Source organism: Mytilus edulis, chromosome 10 (assembly GCF_963676685.1).
Source record: "Mytilus edulis chromosome 10, xbMytEdul2.2, whole genome shotgun sequence".
NCBI lineage: Eukaryota > Metazoa > Mollusca > Bivalvia > Mytilida > Mytilidae > Mytilus > Mytilus edulis.
Genome location: NC_092353.1, coordinates 80217306 through 80236861, shown reverse-complemented (window position 1 = coordinate 80236861; position 19556 = coordinate 80217306). Strand labels below are relative to the sequence as shown.

Sequence of the window (19556 nt, the reverse complement as noted above, 5' to 3'; positions counted from 1 at the left end):
TAAGTGTATGAAAAAAAATTGTGTCGAAGTTTTAAGAGAAAATATTGAAAAAAAATTAAACGCGATCTCTTTGTTTTTGTCTAGTCAAAATGTCACAAAACGCCGTTTTTTACATTTTTGTTACAAGTATGATAAGTCATATTATACAGTTTTGGAGGGGGGAAAATTTGAAATTATAATAGCACAAAAAATACTATATAACATTAAAATCTACTGTTCAGGGATTTTTTTGAACCCATTTACGATCACATGTCGGAAGTATTAACGACACAGTCAGCGACTACTTTTGTCTAGTCATAATGTCACACCATGCTTTTTTATTTGTTTTGACGTTACGTTCTGTAAAACTTGACATGTAGTGCCCAACGTCGAAAATTGCGGAAGCCTTCACGACGTGCCATGCTAATTAACTTTTTCCAATTTGATATAACAGATTATGAATTTGATATAACAAATTATCAGTTTTATATAACAGATTATCAATTTGGTATAACAAATTATCAATTTGATATAACAGATTATCAATTTGATATAACAAATTATCAATTAGAAATAACAAATTGTCAATTTGATATAGCAAATTGTGAATTTCTCTACCAATAGTATGATTTAATTATAATAATGAGATTGTTTGAAACATTGCGTAACCCAAATTGGCGCATTTTTTGTGTGTATTGATTCATTGTTTATCTGACGTCCAGCGACAAATATATCATTGAATGCTTATTCAAAACTTTCTTAACAGGTTTAATGTTTCTGAAACCCTCTCCCTCCCCTTTTATCTATTATTTGAGACAGTTTGGGGGACTAGTTTGAAGGTTCTCTATTCAGTACATGGGACCTGGTGTCTTAGAACGAACGATTATAATAGAAAAAGGATAAATTTATATTGCACATTTGCAAATCAGAAAGAATGGATAGTGTGTTTCTAGGGACATAGGAACATGCAAGGATAAAAAATGCTGGCATGCTTCTTTATCAATTTCGATGGGCACATACAAGGATAAATGAAACATCCTTAAGTTCATCCTTGCATTTTTCTTTATATATTTGTTTCAATATTTGTTTTGTTTGCACACTTTTTATCAAAAAACAAAGACCCATGCGCGAGATCTAGAAGAGAAAACCCAAGCACAATCAGTACAATACTGTTGATAAAGTTGCTGATTTTTCTCTTTATCTTGTCTAGATTGTGGAGCACATTCGCCTATACATTGTATTTTTATATATGTTGTTGTTTGCAAGTTGATGATAGTATCAAGAAAAACGTAAATAGCTGAGTGACAACTATATAATTACTTTTATTTCCATGATGAACCAAATTGAACATATATAAATGGTTTAAATTCTAATTTTCCTTTTTTCCTTAAACCATATTCATATCTATACAAAATCTTTGTGAGGTCTTATAATGTCCCCTAGTAGTTTTGCGCTAAAATTATCTGCGCCCATCTGTTTTTTTGTTCATAGTTGAGATTAAATTTCTTTTTGTTAATTAAATTGGCAATTTTGATTAAATTTATTTTATTGTGGTTAATTTGGAATTTGCTTTCAACTGTTGATTCTATTAACATTTAATACAGGCGATGAAACAAACGATTCAACTAATAACATTTTTCTTCGGAAATTATCAAAAGCGGATAAAAGAATAAGCCCTTGACACCATTTGCGAGTATGATGGTCTTGTGAAACAATGATAGTCCGTCGGCAGGGGGCGATAAATGACTGACCCGTGTTTTATTAAGAGAGAGCAATATCTCTTGCACATAAAATTCACCCTTTTAGATTTCGGAAAGAGCAGGCTAAGGCTACAAGGAAGTTCTCGCACCCTCAAAGTTGAAACGGATTAATATAAGTTGTAATAACTTGTTTCCCAATCCACTATAAATAAATATGTTTAAACTAAAAGAAAAAGCAGCAGAAAAGACAGTGGTTTAAACTTGTTTTTAAAATATCCTGTTTCAATCAAAAGAAAGAGAAAATATCTTTGCTCCAAGGGGATATTAATGTAAATGAATATTATTTTTCCGTTTCAATTTAACTGTACTTAAAAAAATGTGTGCCACTTTTGCATTTCGGTTCTATACGTAGCAAGTCAAGCAAACCGCTCATATAAATTATGCTGTATGATTGAGCTGCACGAAATAAAAAAAAAAGTACGACTTTATTTATACAATGCATGAAAAATAACGTCTAAATAACGTTACCAAAACTAACACCAACACCGTACGCGACGTCTGAGCAACTTGGACACCACCAACACACCGAGGTTGATCTTATGGAAAGGTAACCAGGTCCTGCTCCACATGTGCTACATTCAAGCAATAATATTGTTATGCAAATAGGCAATCAATGCGTCTGTCTCGTGGCAAAAAATTGAAAAAGCATTCTGCATTCAGGAGATGCAACTGTAACAACTTAACCATTTGCCAAACTAGAGGGATTGTGGTTGATGGAAACCCCTTTATCTGAAGATTTATGTAAAGTCACATTAAATTCTCTTTGAAATGTTTCACATTTTTTCGAGCCAGGGAAATGTATAGCTTACAAAACGATATATACTTCGATAAAGGTATTTGGTCATCATTGAAAGTTTAACCTTGACCTACAAATGTTAACAACCTTGCCCTTTTGTCACTAGTGGATACTAAATAGTTCTCTCTTTGGCAGTAATAACATATCTCTTTATTTTTATAAAAGGTTTTACTCCCCGACATCCCCGTTTCTACGTCAAACACATACCCGCATCAATTTTTACGACGTCTTTGTGTTCCCCTTTAAATTTGTTTCGAGTGCTATCATCACAAATTATGTATAGTATACACTGTCCGAAATTTAGCCCCAAAATCAGCGTCTAGACTTCTTTCTATCGGGATTTGAATCTTTGAACCTATGTTTCTATGACATATCGTGGCCAACACGTGTACTACGAAAAATATGTAAAACAAGAGGCTGTCACAACGACAGCAAACCGGATTTATTAACATTTATTTGTGTCCTGGCAATATCACAAGAACCATTACTGATGAATGGTGAAAGTGAAAATCGTCAATATCAAATTTGACCTCCACTTTGTCATCAGTATCAACATATTAAAATTTGAAAAGCTTAGATTGAATGGTTCATGAGTAAATGCAACAACGTGAATGGAAACACCATTTTACGATCTTTCAAGAACCATAACTCCTGAACGGTAAAAGTCAAATTCGTCATTATTTGAACTTGACCTAGATTCTGTCATTAGTAAAACATATTAGAATTTGGGAAGCTTTGGTAGAACAGTTCATGCGTAAATGCACGGACAACTCCATTTTTCAATCTTTCAAGAACCATAACTCATGAACGGTAAAAGTCAAAATCGCCATTATTGAACTTGACCTTCGTATAGTTGTCAGTAATAACATATTAAAATTTTAAAAGCTTTGGTTGAACGGTTCATGAGTTAATGCACGGACAACATTTGATTGCCGCCCACCCGCCCGCCCGACCGCCCGCCCGCCCGCCGTACATCCCCAAATCAATAACCGACATTTTTGTCACAAAAATCCGGTTAAAAACGATAACTACATCTTTATCTATCAAATATTGATTTATAAATGTCATCATGATCAGCAGTTTTACTCAATTCATATCTGATTATATAATTATAGATTAGTTAATATGAATATATACATGCTGATAGATAGATCTCACCTATAGCTAATATTTATTTGCACCTCTATCATACCAGTTAGATGGCAAACTTATATATTGTTTTGATCTTACAATGTATAATATTAAATTATTTCAAATCCTTTTTCTTTTCTTTTTTTTTTTGTGTTGCTGAATATTCCATTTTACGATAAATGAAAATTAGTAATTGAATATCTCTAGTTAAGATTCAAACAATAATTTACGTTTTCCGTCCTCCTAAATTATCATAATAGATACATTTTTAATATCGTTGTACAATTGAATAAGGTAAATATAAATTTAACATTGTCCAAAGTCCAAAGGCGGATTAAGGGGGGGGGGGGTGCAGGGGGCACGTCCCCCCCTAATTGGGAAAAAAATTGGTTGCTTATATAGGGAATTACTGAAGCGTGACTGGAGTGGGCTCCCTCTTAGGTCAGTCAGTGGGCCCCCACTTATGAAAATTTCTGGATCCGCCACTGAAGTCGAAGGTTTCTGAAATGCATTTTGTTACATGTGTTAGTACACCTGTACTCTAATGTGTAAATGAGAATAGTGACAGTCATGTGCCCATTATCTTGTGAGGTAAATTAATCTTTTGAAAAATGAGCAATGAACAGGTAAGAAGTCATTTTTGATTTTGTTAAAACGAAATATTTGTGAAATCTCAGGTGCATGAATTAAAGTTGACGTTTAATTTTTACAATTACTCATTTTTAAAAAGTCTCTATAGAAGATACTCTATATCTTTTGGACAAGAGTTATCTAACGATGTTTCGGTATTTTGTACATGAATAACGCGTATATCCCCGTTCCCGATATTAGCCCTATTATTATAATTAGTAAACTGGTTCCCTTCAATACCGAGCAAAAGAAGAGCAGTAAAACCTATATCCTATTGCAATATGAATATATACAATGTTAAAATCTAGTTGTTTTAGTTGTTCTAGTAATATGCGATAAAAAATGAAAAAAATACAATAAAGAAATAACATTGCAATTTGTTTTATTATTAACACAGGCATGGCAAATTATATTATAATGCTTCTGTCCTCAATTTCTAATGACTGTTTTAAAAAAAGGTTTAGTATTGATTTAACTTTTCTTTCTTTTTTTTTTTTAGTGAGAAACATATAATTATTATTGATAGGTAACAAATTATTCAATAGATTTTCAAAAGATTTTCGTTGATTTTTACATTCAATGAAGATGGGAACTTTTATGTCTTCGATATGCAAATGCATCCAAGTTTAGGGAGCTACCATTTGATTTTTATGGGAGGGGGGGGGGGGGGGGCTAGGATGAAAAATTGTGTCCTGCCTTTTTTTTATTTGTAATCTCTGTCCTGCCTTTTTTTTTTTCTTACCTTATCCTGACTTTTTTACAACAATTGTCATCCTGCCTTTTTTTTTGCCAAGTTACTCATCCTGCCTTTTTTTTTACTCAAAATCCTGTCCTGCCTTTTTTTTCAAATTTCATCCTAGCCCCCCATAAAAATCAAAAAGCTCCCTTACCAGGAGATTGTTTGTTGAAAGAAGTATAATTCAAAGGAGTTTTGATGTAAACCTAAATGAGAAAGCAACCCGACAGCACATATATTTAGCAAAACGGTGTCTATAAGATATGCCAAGCTATATTTTCACAAGGTCTTAAAAAGTTGCTCGTAATTTAAACGGGTATTATCAAAGATATGTAACGAATGCCAAATTTTCAAAACAACAAAAACATTGAGAAATGGCAAGAAGAAAGATTAATACAAAAATGTATTTAAAGGAAATCACTTAGATCAGTTAAAAACGGTTTAACAGATAAACAAACGTGACCGTATTTAGAACGAACAAAATGAAGATATATAATTTATACATGTAAAACTATGTCAAAGAGTTATAGAAGGTACTGAAAACAAGCTAAGAGTTCCATGAAATTGCCAAAAAATAAAAAAAAAATAAGCGACTTTTTAACCCTTTTAAAATGACATTTAATAATATCAATGATGAATTGAAACGATGACCCCCTTTTATTTGTATGCTTTAAAATCATTTGCAGAGCCACAGGAGTAAAAGGGGAAGGATTGGGCGCGCATAACAATCAAATCATTGACAATCAAACCACACCTCTTTATTTTTACTTCAATTGCATACTTGTATTATTACTATGTGGAAAGTTTCATTTGTTTGTTTGGTTTTGCCCAGTTTGTAAATTGTCGTATGTAGTATGAAGTATATATCTTTTGATTACGGTATTGTAATTTTGGATTTGAAACCAATATTTTTTTTATGCTTACCCACATACATATATTTTGTTTATAGTTTCATCAGTGTTTTTTTTTAATTTCAGGCGAGTCATCATGGACTTACTATTTGGACAACAGCTGTTTTTATAATAGGTGAAATAGCAGGAGGTGGTGTTCTTGCTCTTCCTAAAGCTGTAGAAGATACAGGTATGATAAATACGGATATGGGGTATCTTGTCAAAATGCGCATCTGGTGCAGAAAAAGTGGCATCGTAAAAAAATTTGGGACTTTTTTTTGGCTAAAAATACATAAAATAAGTGTAATATGCACTATTTAAATGGTTCCTGGCGTGGGGCATGTATATTTTATAGTTGCTGTAAAGTATAAGGGTTGAACTTTTTTTATGCTACATAATTTCCCTATAAATTGCCTATCATAAAACGACAGTACGGAGCTAAAGCTATGTACTGATATATTTGATGTGGGACTTGTCAGTAAAAAATAGACATGGAAATTATCGACGGTTTGTTGCAAGTTAAGTTATCATTTACGAAAACTGAACATTTTTATTTTATCAATATGTAATGAACTCTTTGGTTTTAGGTTGGATTGGAATCCCACTCCTTGTAGTATTTACTTTAACATCATCATACACGGGAACAATTATTGCGAAAAGCTGGATAATAATTCAAGACAGGTTCCCTGAATACCGGAATCATGTTCCTGACCCTTATCCTGTAATAGGAGAAAAAGCTTATGGAAAACATGGACGGTGAGCAGTTATTTCAATTATAGATATTATCTATGTATAAATACTTGTAAGTGATCGGTCCGTTAGAATTACTTCCCCTGCTTAATGTTTCAATACACCATATGGTACCGAAACTACTTTTGCAACCAATGTTAAGAGCGGTAAGCATTTATAATTTATTGCAAAGCTTATCGAAGTGTTAACTAGGTCGCCGACTCACGGACGTTTTGACTCTTATCTAGGTTATTATTATGTACAAATAAAAAAGATCGTCTGCCATCATCAACATACAAATTAGAGACTTAATTGTTTCAATATAAAATGTGCTCACCATAATTTTGATTTCAGACATTTGGTGACATTTTCCATTAACTTCACACTGTTTGGTGCATCTACTGTTTATTTAATATTGGCATCCGAGAATATTGAAGATCTCATGTCCGATGTTACTAAAGATATCTCGTTCTGCTATTGGTTGTTGATACTTGGCGCTATACTTACACCAATCACATGTCTTGGTACTCCTGCAGACTTTTGGTACGTATATACTAGGGGAGTATCTGAACGACTCAATTTGTCAATCCAAATATTTATATAATCTGTCATCGCAGTTCAGATCCTTCCGTGTGTTTGTTTGTTATTAGTTAACATTTTAACCCCTCTTCCAACTTTTAGGGTTTGCATGCATAATTTAATTGTTATTGAAATCGTTATCGGCAATTTTGGTTCTTAATTTTATATGTTTTGAACATATACATGTACCAGCTTTAAAATCACACTTATAACAAAAAAGTGGTTCACATCGTATTAAAAGTTGAAATTTAACTATGCATTAAGATTTTGTTATTTCTTTTGTTTTTTTATACGTTTATTATGGGTACGCAGACGATGTTGGCCATGATACACGTCTATGAGACACGATTAATAAATCGTCAAAATATATTTTTGAACATAATCAAAAGGTTTTACAGCAATGATTTTTAATTAAGCAACAATTTCAAAAAATCGGATGCACTTCTTTTTTAGCATAAAAATTCCACACTCGATCCGCTTGGCGAAATTAAATTGTTATGCTCCCGACCTCATATCCAGAGCGCTCTTAATGTATGTAATTGTAATATTCAACATGTTTCATGATTCTGTATATTTAAGGAGTAGACCTTGGTTCAGGGAGATAACTCTTTAAATCAGTTAAGCGTTTGTAAAAGGCAAGTTCATCAATGTATTTTACGCATTTACCTGAAACAGATTTAAAATAATCTATGTAACCTAGAAGCTTAGAATATATTCTTAAAAAATGGTTGACACAAACGTACTGGTGATTTTAAGAGTTATTTCCCTTAACCTCGGTCTACCTCCTTAGACCGTTTTAACTTTGTTTTGTATTTGAAGGCCTATTGGTGTGGGTGCCACTATGTCAACAGGAATAGCCTGCATCCTGATTCTTATTCAGGTTTTACACGATAACAAATCTGCTCCACCAGTAACACATTCGTCAACCGATTTTATGAAGTTCTCTGCAGCTTTTGGGACCTTGGTGTTTTCGGTTAGCGGTCATCCCGCTTTCCCGACATTTATAGCTGACATGAAGAAAAAGACAGATTTTAAATGGGCAATATTGATAGGATATATTAGTGAGTATTTTAATATGGTCAGCCGTCTTTTAGTTATTTGTTTAAAAAAAAGATACGGAGAACCCCATTTGGAAAGAGACATAACACATATAATGATACAACGCATAATACAACAAAACAAAAATAAAGCACATAAGCACACTAACAATGTGAACAAGAAGCGAAAACCACACACAACAAATGAGAAGCTGACAAAATGATAACATACAAAATACATCAAAACCTTAAAAAAAACAAATCCACACATGCAAAAAACAAATCCACACATACAAAAAACAAATCCACACATACAAATTAAAAAACAAATCCACACATACAAAAATCAAATACATTAGACAAGACAAAACAATAACCACACAACAACAAGAATTTCAAAATTTTCATTTATTTTTGAAAATCTAAACAACATGAAATCTCTTTCTTTCAACATACAAAATTGACAAATTGAGTAGAATCAAAATATTAAGATTTTCAACAGCAAATATACACAAATAGTCTTTATCGTTACAGTTGTCATGTTGATGTATCTCCCGACCACAACTTCCGGTTACTTCGTCTATGGACGAAATCTGAATCCAAACATTGTAAAGAACATGACCTCAGGACCTATAACCTACATCATAGATATTTTAATGACTCTACATTTAATATTTGGATACTTAATACTCATCAACCCTGTCTGTCAGGGACTAGAGGCTAAAGTAGGTGTTCCTAAAGGTAAGGTTCGTAATACTATAGAAAGTGAAATAAGGAATAGGTCCAGTAAGACCCCTTATTGGCCCCAAAATATAGCAGTTTTACAAAATTGTTAAAATGTAAACTTTTAGTTATTTATTAGAAAGTAAAATGCTTCTGCTACATAAATATGGGATGTTTTTGATAATACAATGCAAATATATCGGGTACTAGCATCATTAAGTAATGCTAAATTATTGAAATCTTCACAATTTTAGCATTTTAGTTAAATTTTAGACGGTTTCCGTCTTAAATGAAAGTGGCCGCATTTGTGTTCATTCTTAATATAGAAATGTAAGTTGTATATGATGGTAATACATAACATATATAAAGGTTGAGGATAAACACGGATGCGGCCACTGTTTTGACAAAAACCTTCTGAAAAGTGACATTTTGTTGCATATTTGATAGATTTTTCATAATTAAGCTTGAATCGGAGCGTTTTTAATGATACAATCAGTTAAAATATTTCACATAAACTAATTGAATCAACTGAAATAGACAAGTGTTTAAAAAGCGTCAAAATCTTTCGTCAGATACTATTACTTCCATGGTCAGATGAACCTGAAATTTGAGGCCAAAATCGGCCCTTATCGGACCTACTCCTTTAGATAACGGAAACATCTGTCACAAAACTAGACACCAAAAACTTCAATATATGTTTTGTTACATGCTGAGAAGCACTTGATCATAGAAAACCCGAATGATTTGGTTGTTATAACTCGAGACTTCTGAACAAGAAATTTTTTTTGACAATTATGGTTATGACAACGTTATGCGTATGAATAAATCAGTGAAGCGAATAGAAATAATAAACAGGTCCCTATGCAGTCTATCTTTACAAATTAAAATATACATAAATAATGATTGTAACTCAAGAAACGGTATAAATGAAAATATGCTGTAAATATACAATTTATGTATGTTGTCGGAAAATATATGTGTATGAGCGTTAGAAACTGGACGATAAGCGAGGCTCTGTCGAGTTTTCCTCTTGTTTCGAAGCTAATACAAATATTTTTTTGATATTTTCCGAAAACATACATGTACATATATTGTGTTTATCCTTAAATTACTCCTAACACATTCAAATTCAGTTAATAAAATCTAAATCATTGTCTCAAATTCTCAAAGAAATCGACTTAGTTGAAACGCGGACCGCGAAGAGGACTCCGAAATGAACTGGTTTGGAAACAGAATATTCATATTACCACTTGCTCAACATGGAAGTGGGGTAACAGGAGACTTTATTTGTGTACAATAGTTGGCTAATCGCAGGATAAACCAACTTATTGTAGTGAGCGACTTTGAAAATTACGCGAATAAGAATCATCGCAAAATTGGTAACTTTAATATTCCCTTATATAAAAACGTCATGAAAATTTAAAAATCGCGAAATAAATCGCCGGGAATTGCTTAGAAATAAAGTTCCGCGAATATACGTTGGTTTACAGTATACGTTACAGAGTCGGCGTATATTTAACATTGTGATCTAACACAATCAGTCTTAGTTTTTTTATATAGAAGTCAAGGTTACAAATCTTAAAATTCAAACGTTTTGTAACAAATTTATTACTTTTTATTGAATTTATTTCCATATATTGTTGAATTTTATTTTTATAATGTTTTTTTGCTTGCAGCTTTTACATGGAAACGCTGTATTGCGAGATCAGCAATTGTAATAGTTGTTATATTTGTTGCTGAAAGTGTTCCTCACTTTGGCGCAATTTTATCTCTGATTGGAGGTTCGACAACTACACTTTTATCCTATATCCTTCCGTGTGTGTTCTATCTCAAGTTAGCTAAAGGATCAAACAATCAAACTATTCACAAAAAATACGGAATTTCTTATCAAAATGCTGAATCAACAGACGAAGGCGATCTCTCTGAGCAAAATTATACAGAAAAACCGAAAAAGACTCCATTAATAAAAGATCTGAATACCACAAAACATGACATAAAAGACGTCAATGGTGCTCCTCCACATTCATATGAGGAACAAAACAGAGAACTAATTGAGGAAATGTAAGTTAAGTTATTTAAAGTAGTTGAGATAGGTCACATTACTTAACTTCTATGAGTTGATGCCAAAGGTACAGCAACCCAACAAATAAACAACAAAAAGAATTCTAGAGCGAAAAAAAACATGTTTCAACAATTTACATGGCACGGTCTATATAATATGAAAAATTGCAATAAATTGCACTGAAAATTGAAAAAAAATCTCTGCAAAAAAAAACCACAAAAAAAAAAATGAAGAATATCTTCCATCAATACCAAAATCTCTCCAAATAACAAATGACTGGTGTAATATTTGACAGGAGAAAACACTGAAGAAGTTTCTGAGATATAAAACTAACCCGAATAATGTCAGTCGTTATATTCCGCCGATCTCCGTCTAATCTCCGATTGCTACATTTTAATAGATAGGCTATAGGCCGCTAGAGGGTGCAGAATTATTCGAGTTATATAAAACATGCATTCTGCAGACTAATTAAACAACGTTTTGAAGTACACATTTAGGCATCAGTTAATTAAATATATTGTGTATTTACTCATCAATTTCGCCACTCGCTGCGCTGACTAAAAAATGTTTCTAAAGTGTTTATAATAATAGTAAAAAAACTATTCCGTTGTTGTCTTCGTTGGTTATTCATTCCTCTACCGGTTCATTAGTTACATTAAAAGTAATCAAATAAATGGATACATGTAAAACGACTGTATTTTTAAGATACCCTGAGGAAACATAAAACTAAAAATGTAGCTTATCATTTATTGTTTTTCAGAGTTATTCCCCTTTGGGAGAGAGTATTGAATTATGAGATTATATTTGTTGGTACTCTTGCTGGAATAGCAGCTACTGCGGCAGCCATTAAAACGTTAGTGAGTCCAGATACATTCTCCGTACCATGTTATATTAACCCTGGTAGAATTTGAGAATAAACTTCTAAACACTTAATAAATGTAATATTTTAATGTCCGACCTAGGGGCACTATGTTTTTCGGTGTGTACTTCCGTTCGTTCGTTCGTCCGTCCGTTTGTCCCACTTCATGTCCAAGTTTTTGGTCAGGGTAGTTTTTGGTGAAGTTAAAGTCCAATCAACTTGAAACTTAATACACATGTTGCCTATGCTACATGTAGTTAGAATTTTAATGCCTAATTAGAGTTTACTATACATCGAAAATGACAGTTCTTGCTTTAGGTTGGAAGTTTTTTGTCACTTCAGGTTAAAGTTTTTGGTCGAGGTAGTTGATATTCTGCCGGTAAGGTGTAATTGTGGTTCAGATTGCATCTTTTGGAACAAGAATCGTCAATTTCCTATGGCTCATTAGGTCATGTCTGTAACCATGGTAACCGTGTATCTGTACTCGGGACGAAATAATCCGTTCTGTAGTTTAATTTCATCATCTTGGACATGCAGTAAATGGTTCATCGGTTAAACACAAAAATTCATAGACACTTCCCTGTGCTCTCTTCCACTCACAGGAAATTCAATTGATCGTCCCCTGAACGCAGCCACATATATATCCAACCACAATTTTGTTTCTTGTCAGTTATATTGAAAATCAAGATTGTGCTGAGGACATAAACAAATATTCATTCTTTTCTGTTTAGAATTCGAAAATTTTAGTAAGCCCATAGATCTACACATCTACATGTATGGCATGCCCAACATCTTGTCTGATTGGCATTCACGGGAAATAAAGATTAAGAAATATGCAGGAGTTGTCTTTCGTTGAATACTATAAATATTAAAGTCTCTTCAGCACTCTTTAAGAAATGAAATTAAAACAATACATCGAAATTTTAAATTTCAAAAGTTTAGGATTGTTTACTATGAAACGCTTATTAAAAAAAAAATTGTCGAAGTACCTTCCTCTGTTAAGGGTAAAACTGCTAGATACTTTCTAATAAAACTATTCTTGACGGATTAATGTGGGACATCAGCCAAATGTTAAACTTTGATTCATGTGAGAAGTTTTCGTCTGGATAAATGTTAACAAAAAGGATCTTCCCAAAATATCCGATTTATAAACTTTATAAATTAACAATAGGTTGAATTTTTCGTCTTGAACGTTAATATTTAGCAGGTGTTAGTAAAGGTGTTTTCTTCATTATATAAAACCTGTCTAATTGGCAAGGTTAAGGAGGATTTCCTATTGTATATTATCAGGCGGAAAAATCATTAGGATCTCCACAAATTTACCAAGAAAACATAGTTTTCTAGATGAAAGAGCGATAGCATTTGATGTTTTCAAGCACGAAATGAGAAAATTTCTACGACAAAAGAAAAAAGTGAGTTCACCGCTTCAAAGACTCAGAGGGTTGTTTTGATTAACTGGAAAAAAATGTTTCTATCAGAAGTTAAACATGTTAAATTAATTTGTTTACGTGCAAAACATTCAAACAACTCATTTAGAAGACGGTTTGTGATACGATCGAACAACGTAGGTCCGACAACCCGCTGGAATCCCGCATGTTCTCACATACTACGCTAAATTACTCTTCTAAACATATTTCATGCGCGCTGCAACCGTTAATAGGTCGTTTCAGTGTCGTAATAATAGACTTCAAAAGATTTTTACGACATTGCAGATGTTGTATTTGAAGTACGAATAACAAATAGCAGAATGAATATTATTTATGAGACATTTATTGAGGATCTCTAGGTTTAATAGAGAATAGATATTAAGAATTATGAGGCTTTAATTGAAGACTGATTGGTCGAGAGTATGTTTATAGAGAATATTTTTTGAAACAAAGGAAGCTTATCATTAACCCTATCACCTGCTTTGAGTTGCAATATTTCTTTCTATTTTTCTCAATAAATAAATTTCTAGAGCATTATGTAAACAAATAGTGTAGTAAACAGCAACGTTAGGCTAATCCTATTTGGATTGAAAAGTAAGTGCTATAAAACAAGTATTTTTAGTACGTCCGAAAAGTATAAAAAAAACCAAAGAATATCAAAATTCATCTAACGTTGCCTGAGGAAACTCATCTTCGCTGCCAGTCTCTAATGACTGAAAACTGAGATTATAATTACATTAGGGTACAAACATAATCGCCCAAGTGCTAGGAAGTAAACACTTTTCATCGACTGCATTTCAAGTATATCTACTATCCCATATATACGAATGTCGATCTATGTCCAAACTAACATAGTGTAAGCTCAATTGGATCCATTGTATATATATGGATACTTAAACCGAATAATTCAGTCGTTAACTATCTTCCGCTGATCTACAATGGCTGCATTATCTCGCGTGGGAGAAATTCGGACACTGATAAGGATAAAGTAATATTTGAGTTACTGGATACCATCATTATTATCCTTCGTATTTCCACAGTTTTATGTACGAAAAGTGCTGATCTAGATTTAAAGTTTGCTTATACAAGATAAATGATCAAAGAACGATATCTGTCACCAGCAATATCATTTACAACGGTTTATTGCATCACTTCAGTCATCTTCAATAGCAATAGAAACGTTCCGAACATCTTTGTATTTTTGTCATCACCGTGTAATTGTACGTAATGATCTTAGTACGCATGACAGGACTACAAATGGTTTTAGCAATATGTTTATCATACATTACAATTTAATATGACATCCATCACTCACGAGCCTTTATAAATAACAATAATTAATGAAAACTGATTGATATAAAGCTCTATTAATGAGAGATTAATCATTTTAATATATTCAAATATTAAAAATAGGGAAATGTCAATTGCGTTTGATGTTTTCTAATGCGGCGTTTGGATGTCGACTCACGTTTTACATAAAAATCAATGCAGATATTAATTGTGATGAGATGAAAATATATTAATATTAGTATTGTCAGGTAGCGAACTGCTTCACCTCGCATTTCGGTTCATAAAAATGGCGGGAAATGTATCTATTCCGTTTGAATGGTTGTCTCCCTTTTACAAATTAAATGTATTGGGTGGAATAAAACATAAATGCTTCTCCAAACTAGTCAGAGGTTAAGCTAGCTTTAAAGCCAGTTTTAATTCACCATTTTCTATGTACCAAGTCAGGAGTGTGACAGTTGTAATTCATTTTATAACACTTGTTACATATCTTTTATTGTTTGTGTATTGCATATGTTATTATTTATAATAATATTGTCTGTATGCTATATGCCCTCCTGGGGCCCTAATTTGGTATTCTATTCTATTCATTCGTTTGGTGTGTTTGAGGTTTTGATTTTGCCATTTGAGAGTCTTTTTGTTTTCAATTGCCCTCGGAGTTAGGTATTTTGTTTACTTTACTCATTTAGATAAAAAAAAAAAAATGACAAATGACCGAAATTAAATTTCTTTTGTTCAATCATAAATATATAAGACTGTTTAAGAGTTCATTATAATGCTGAAGTCATTTAAGGGGCCTTCAATATAGCTTGTTGTTCGGTGTGAGCCAAGGCTCCGTCTTGAAGGCCTACTTTAGCCTATAACTGTTAACTTTTTACAAAGTTTGACTTGGAAGTAGAGTTGTATCATCTGCACTCAAACCACATCTTATTGTTTCTTATGAATCCATTATACTGGTTGAGTCCGAGGTTTCATTGAACAGTCTTCAAAACAGACAAAATGTGTATTCCTTGACCCCTATCGAAATATGTGTGTATTCCTTGACCCCTATCGAAATATGTGTGAATATTATATTGTATGTTGTAATATAAAATAATTTATGTGTATATAGATGTAAGAAGATGTTGTATGAGTGTTTGTTTTTTATAATAAGTAATGAGGGTCTGGGAAGGGGTGTAAGAAGATGATGATAAGTGTTAGTTTTTCATAATAAGTAATGAGGGTCTGGGAAGGGGTGTAAGAAGATGTTGTATAAGTGTTTGTTTTTCATAATAAGTAATGAGGGTCTGGGAAGGGATGTAAGAAGATGTTGTAAAAGTGTTTGTTTTTCATAATAAGTAATGAGGGTCTGGGAAGGGGGTCCTTCATTTCTGTCTTCTTTAATCTCTGAAAATGAGAATGGAAATGGGGAATGTGTCAAAGAGACAACAACCCGAACATAGAACAGACAACAACAGAGGTCACCAATAGGTCTTCAATGCAGCGAGAAACTCCTACACCCGGAGTCGTCCTTCAGCTGGCCCCTAAACAAATATTATACTATAAAGGCGATGTTCTCTATTCTTATTGTCCATTATTGATAAAATTACTGAAAATAAAATTTGAGAATGGAAGCGGGTAATGTGTCAAAGAGACAGCCATCTGACCAAAGAGCAGAATAATCAGCACCTTATTATCCTATATATTTTATATTCCTTGCCCATTATTCTCCATTATGTAACCCCCATGATCTCAGTAATGACCCCCCTTTTTTGGTCAATCAATGCATTTGAATGGGGACATATAGTTGGAAACCCACCCACCACTTTTGAAATTGCTGGATCCGCCCCTGCCAACCTCCACTATCTTTCTACAATTGTATTACATTCATTTTATATAGCAACTTTTTCTTTTATATATTTAACATAGTAAACGATAGTATAAAAACAAACTCATCATAGATACCAGGACTAAATTTTGTATATACGCCAGACGCGCGTTTCGTCTACAAAAGACTCATCGGTGACGCTAGAATCCAAAAAATTTAAAAAGGCCAAATAAAATACGAAGTTGAAGAGCATTGAGGACCAAAATTCTTAAAAGTTTTTTTTATATAACTTAGTACTGCAACCGTTTTAAACATGCATGCAATATTTACCACAGGACGATAAGAAATGTATTAGCAAAGACGCAGAAAATAGCAATTAAAAACTTTATAAGTTGAGACTGCTGAGATTCAAACCCCCAAAACTTCCGTACTGGAAGCGAACATGCTATAACGACACCGTCGAGGCAATTAGTACGCAATTATAAAAATTACGTGTAAAGACAGAATTTCCTTTCGGTTTATAGTCGCACCCTGAATTTGTATTCTTTCACTACCATTAGCGTCAAACAATTGTAAAAACCGACCCACCGCAAAGTCCATTAACAAATGTTATCTTTAAATAATGAATCATTTAACTAATTTCCTTATCATTTCTAAAAATTACAGGAGTTTTTAAAATTGAAAATGACCAGAAATAAAGTATCAAATTAAAATTGTGATTGAAATCTGAACCTATTTTCATTTAATGTTTATTTTTCATCAGCGATATTGGTATTTGAAGATAGCTGTCAATTGAACTGAATGAGACTGTGTGAAATAATAATTGATATCACTCCGTTTTATTTAATTTACAATTGATGAGTAGCTCGATTGCAATGGTACTTCTATCTTTTACAAGTACACGTAGATAAAAGAAATCCAGACCTTAACCTCTAAAATTTATAAAAAAAAAATACTTGAACTAAATTTTCAAAATGGGATTTTAATACTTATATTGTTCATATAAAAGTACAAAAATATCTATGTTTGAACAAAAACCAATGTATAGAATGTATTTTACAGAATGAAAATTCTTATCGATTAAAGAAAAATGATGACAAAGGGATATTTTACTAATTTGCCTTTATCGTTTGATTTTGTCATGTGAGTTGGCACTTTTCGGTTTGATTTTCCTCTGAGTTCAGTGTTTTTGTGATTTTTTTTATACGGTTAAATTAAAATGAAAAGAATCTGTACGCTCTCTTTTTAGTTTCGATAGATAGAGGTGTTTTAAAACATATTGTTAAATATGAAGCGTAATATATTAGTCTTGGGTTTCCAACTGTAAGGCATGGTTTATGACAGACTGTGTGGTCATCATATAGGACCATCCCATAGAATACGCATGAAACTGGAAATAAAAGCTGCCATAGAATAGTCATAATCCTTCGTTCAATTTAAAGTATTATTTCGTATTTGAACATACTTTATAAATAACACTGAATATTATAGTAAGAATAGAAATATTGCATTCAATGATAATAGCGATGAAAGAAATAGAAGCTTGCATGGGAAGTCATAGACATAAAAAGTGTATATATCCGTCTAAGTTATGTTTATAGTTTTGCCTGATCTTCGGAGAGCTAATTAAAACCACATTTCTATATATGTCTGTGCCATTTTAGGAGCCTGTAGTTTAGTGATAGTCGTTGGTTCATGATAGTCACATTTTTATGCCCAACCTACGATAGTAGGGGGCAAAATGTTTTCAGTCTGTGCGTCTGTCGTTCGCCCGATCGTCTGTTCATCCGTGTGTTGTACCGTTCTTCCGTCCGTCTGTCTCTCCCGCTTCAGAGTGTTTTTTTTTTTATGTCAAGGTGGAAGTCCTATTAACTTGAAACTTAGTACACATGTTCTTTATGATATGATCTTTTTCATTTTAATGCCAAATTAGAGTTTTTACCCCAATTTTACGGTTGTTTAAAGTTCTTTTCTTTTTTTTACCTTAGTTTATATCTTGATTGCATACAAATTATTTGTCTCTGGAGGCTCCTACTAAACACAATTATTAATTACTAGATGAATATAGCACCTCTTATCTAATTCTATCAGTATGTTTTTGTTAATTTTTAATCAATTCATTCAGTTAGACAATTTTAAATGTAAATTGCAACACTTAAAATGAAACTGAGTCCATTAACTGATACATTTCTATTCTATATGAAATGTTATTAATGGAATAAAAATATATAAGAGTGATTAATAAATAATTAACTTTGTCTAAAACAACAAAGGATCAAATTTTAATGAATGAAAATCCATTCTATTTTTTTCATAATTTTTTTTTAAGATAAAAAGCACTCAAATTACTATCCCCTTATCTATTTAACATCAACTAGTCCATATATCGTATACAGGTCCCAGATAGCGGACGAATAATATATATATATATACTGCGACGCAATAAATGTGACAAAAATGAACGTACTTGAATTTTCAGTAGCCTGTAATTCAGTGGTTGTTGTTCTCAAAAACATAAAAAGGGACTAAAATCTAACAACATACAAGACTAACAAAGGCCAGAGGCTCTTGGGACAGGCGCAAAAATGCGGCGGGGTTAAACATGCTTTGTGAGGTCTCAACCCTCCCCTAGCCTATATCTCTAGCCAATGTAGAACAAAGAAACACATAGAAATACGCACAGTAAAACTCAGTTTAAAAGAAGTCCGAGTCTGATGTCAGAACAGGTAACAAAAGTAACTAAGTGAAATGACAATGAAACATATAAATTTTAAACAAAGAATCACTAGCAATTACTGACATGCCTACTCCAGACCTCAATTTAAGTGATTGAAAGATTACGTCTTCGTCTTCATCATATGAAAATCAAGTATAACCCCTCTCGTAATATAATAAGAGAAGAACATAACCCGTATGTATATCAACAACTGGTTTTAGAATAATTGTGTTTATTTCCGATGCAAACCTGACAACAGTATCGTAACTACATGTATATCCTTTCCGAATAAGTCTGCTTAAAGGTATGATAAGCTTTTGAGTTCAATGCAGACATGTTTGTTCTTTATAAAGAATATTGTCCATTTGGTCTTGTGCTGTTAAATATGCTCGCTTCTCAGATGTGATT

The 19556-nt window shown here is 32.6% G+C and overlaps 1 protein-coding gene across 1 annotated transcript; it reads left to right on the top strand.

The window, feature by feature from the left end:
- The first annotated feature begins 4277 nt into the window (after nt 1-4277).
- On the top strand, nt 4278-11989 carry LOC139493030 (uncharacterized). Its single transcript, XM_071281170.1, has 8 exons — nt 4278-4292; nt 6010-6112; nt 6510-6678; nt 7006-7194; nt 8050-8291; nt 8802-9008; nt 10667-11051; nt 11813-11989. Exons 1-8 carry the CDS (start codon nt 4278-4280, stop codon nt 11961-11963), a joined length of 1461 nt encoding a protein of 486 aa, XP_071137271.1. The 3' UTR covers nt 11964-11989.
- The last annotated feature ends 7567 nt before the right edge of the window (nt 11990-19556 follow it).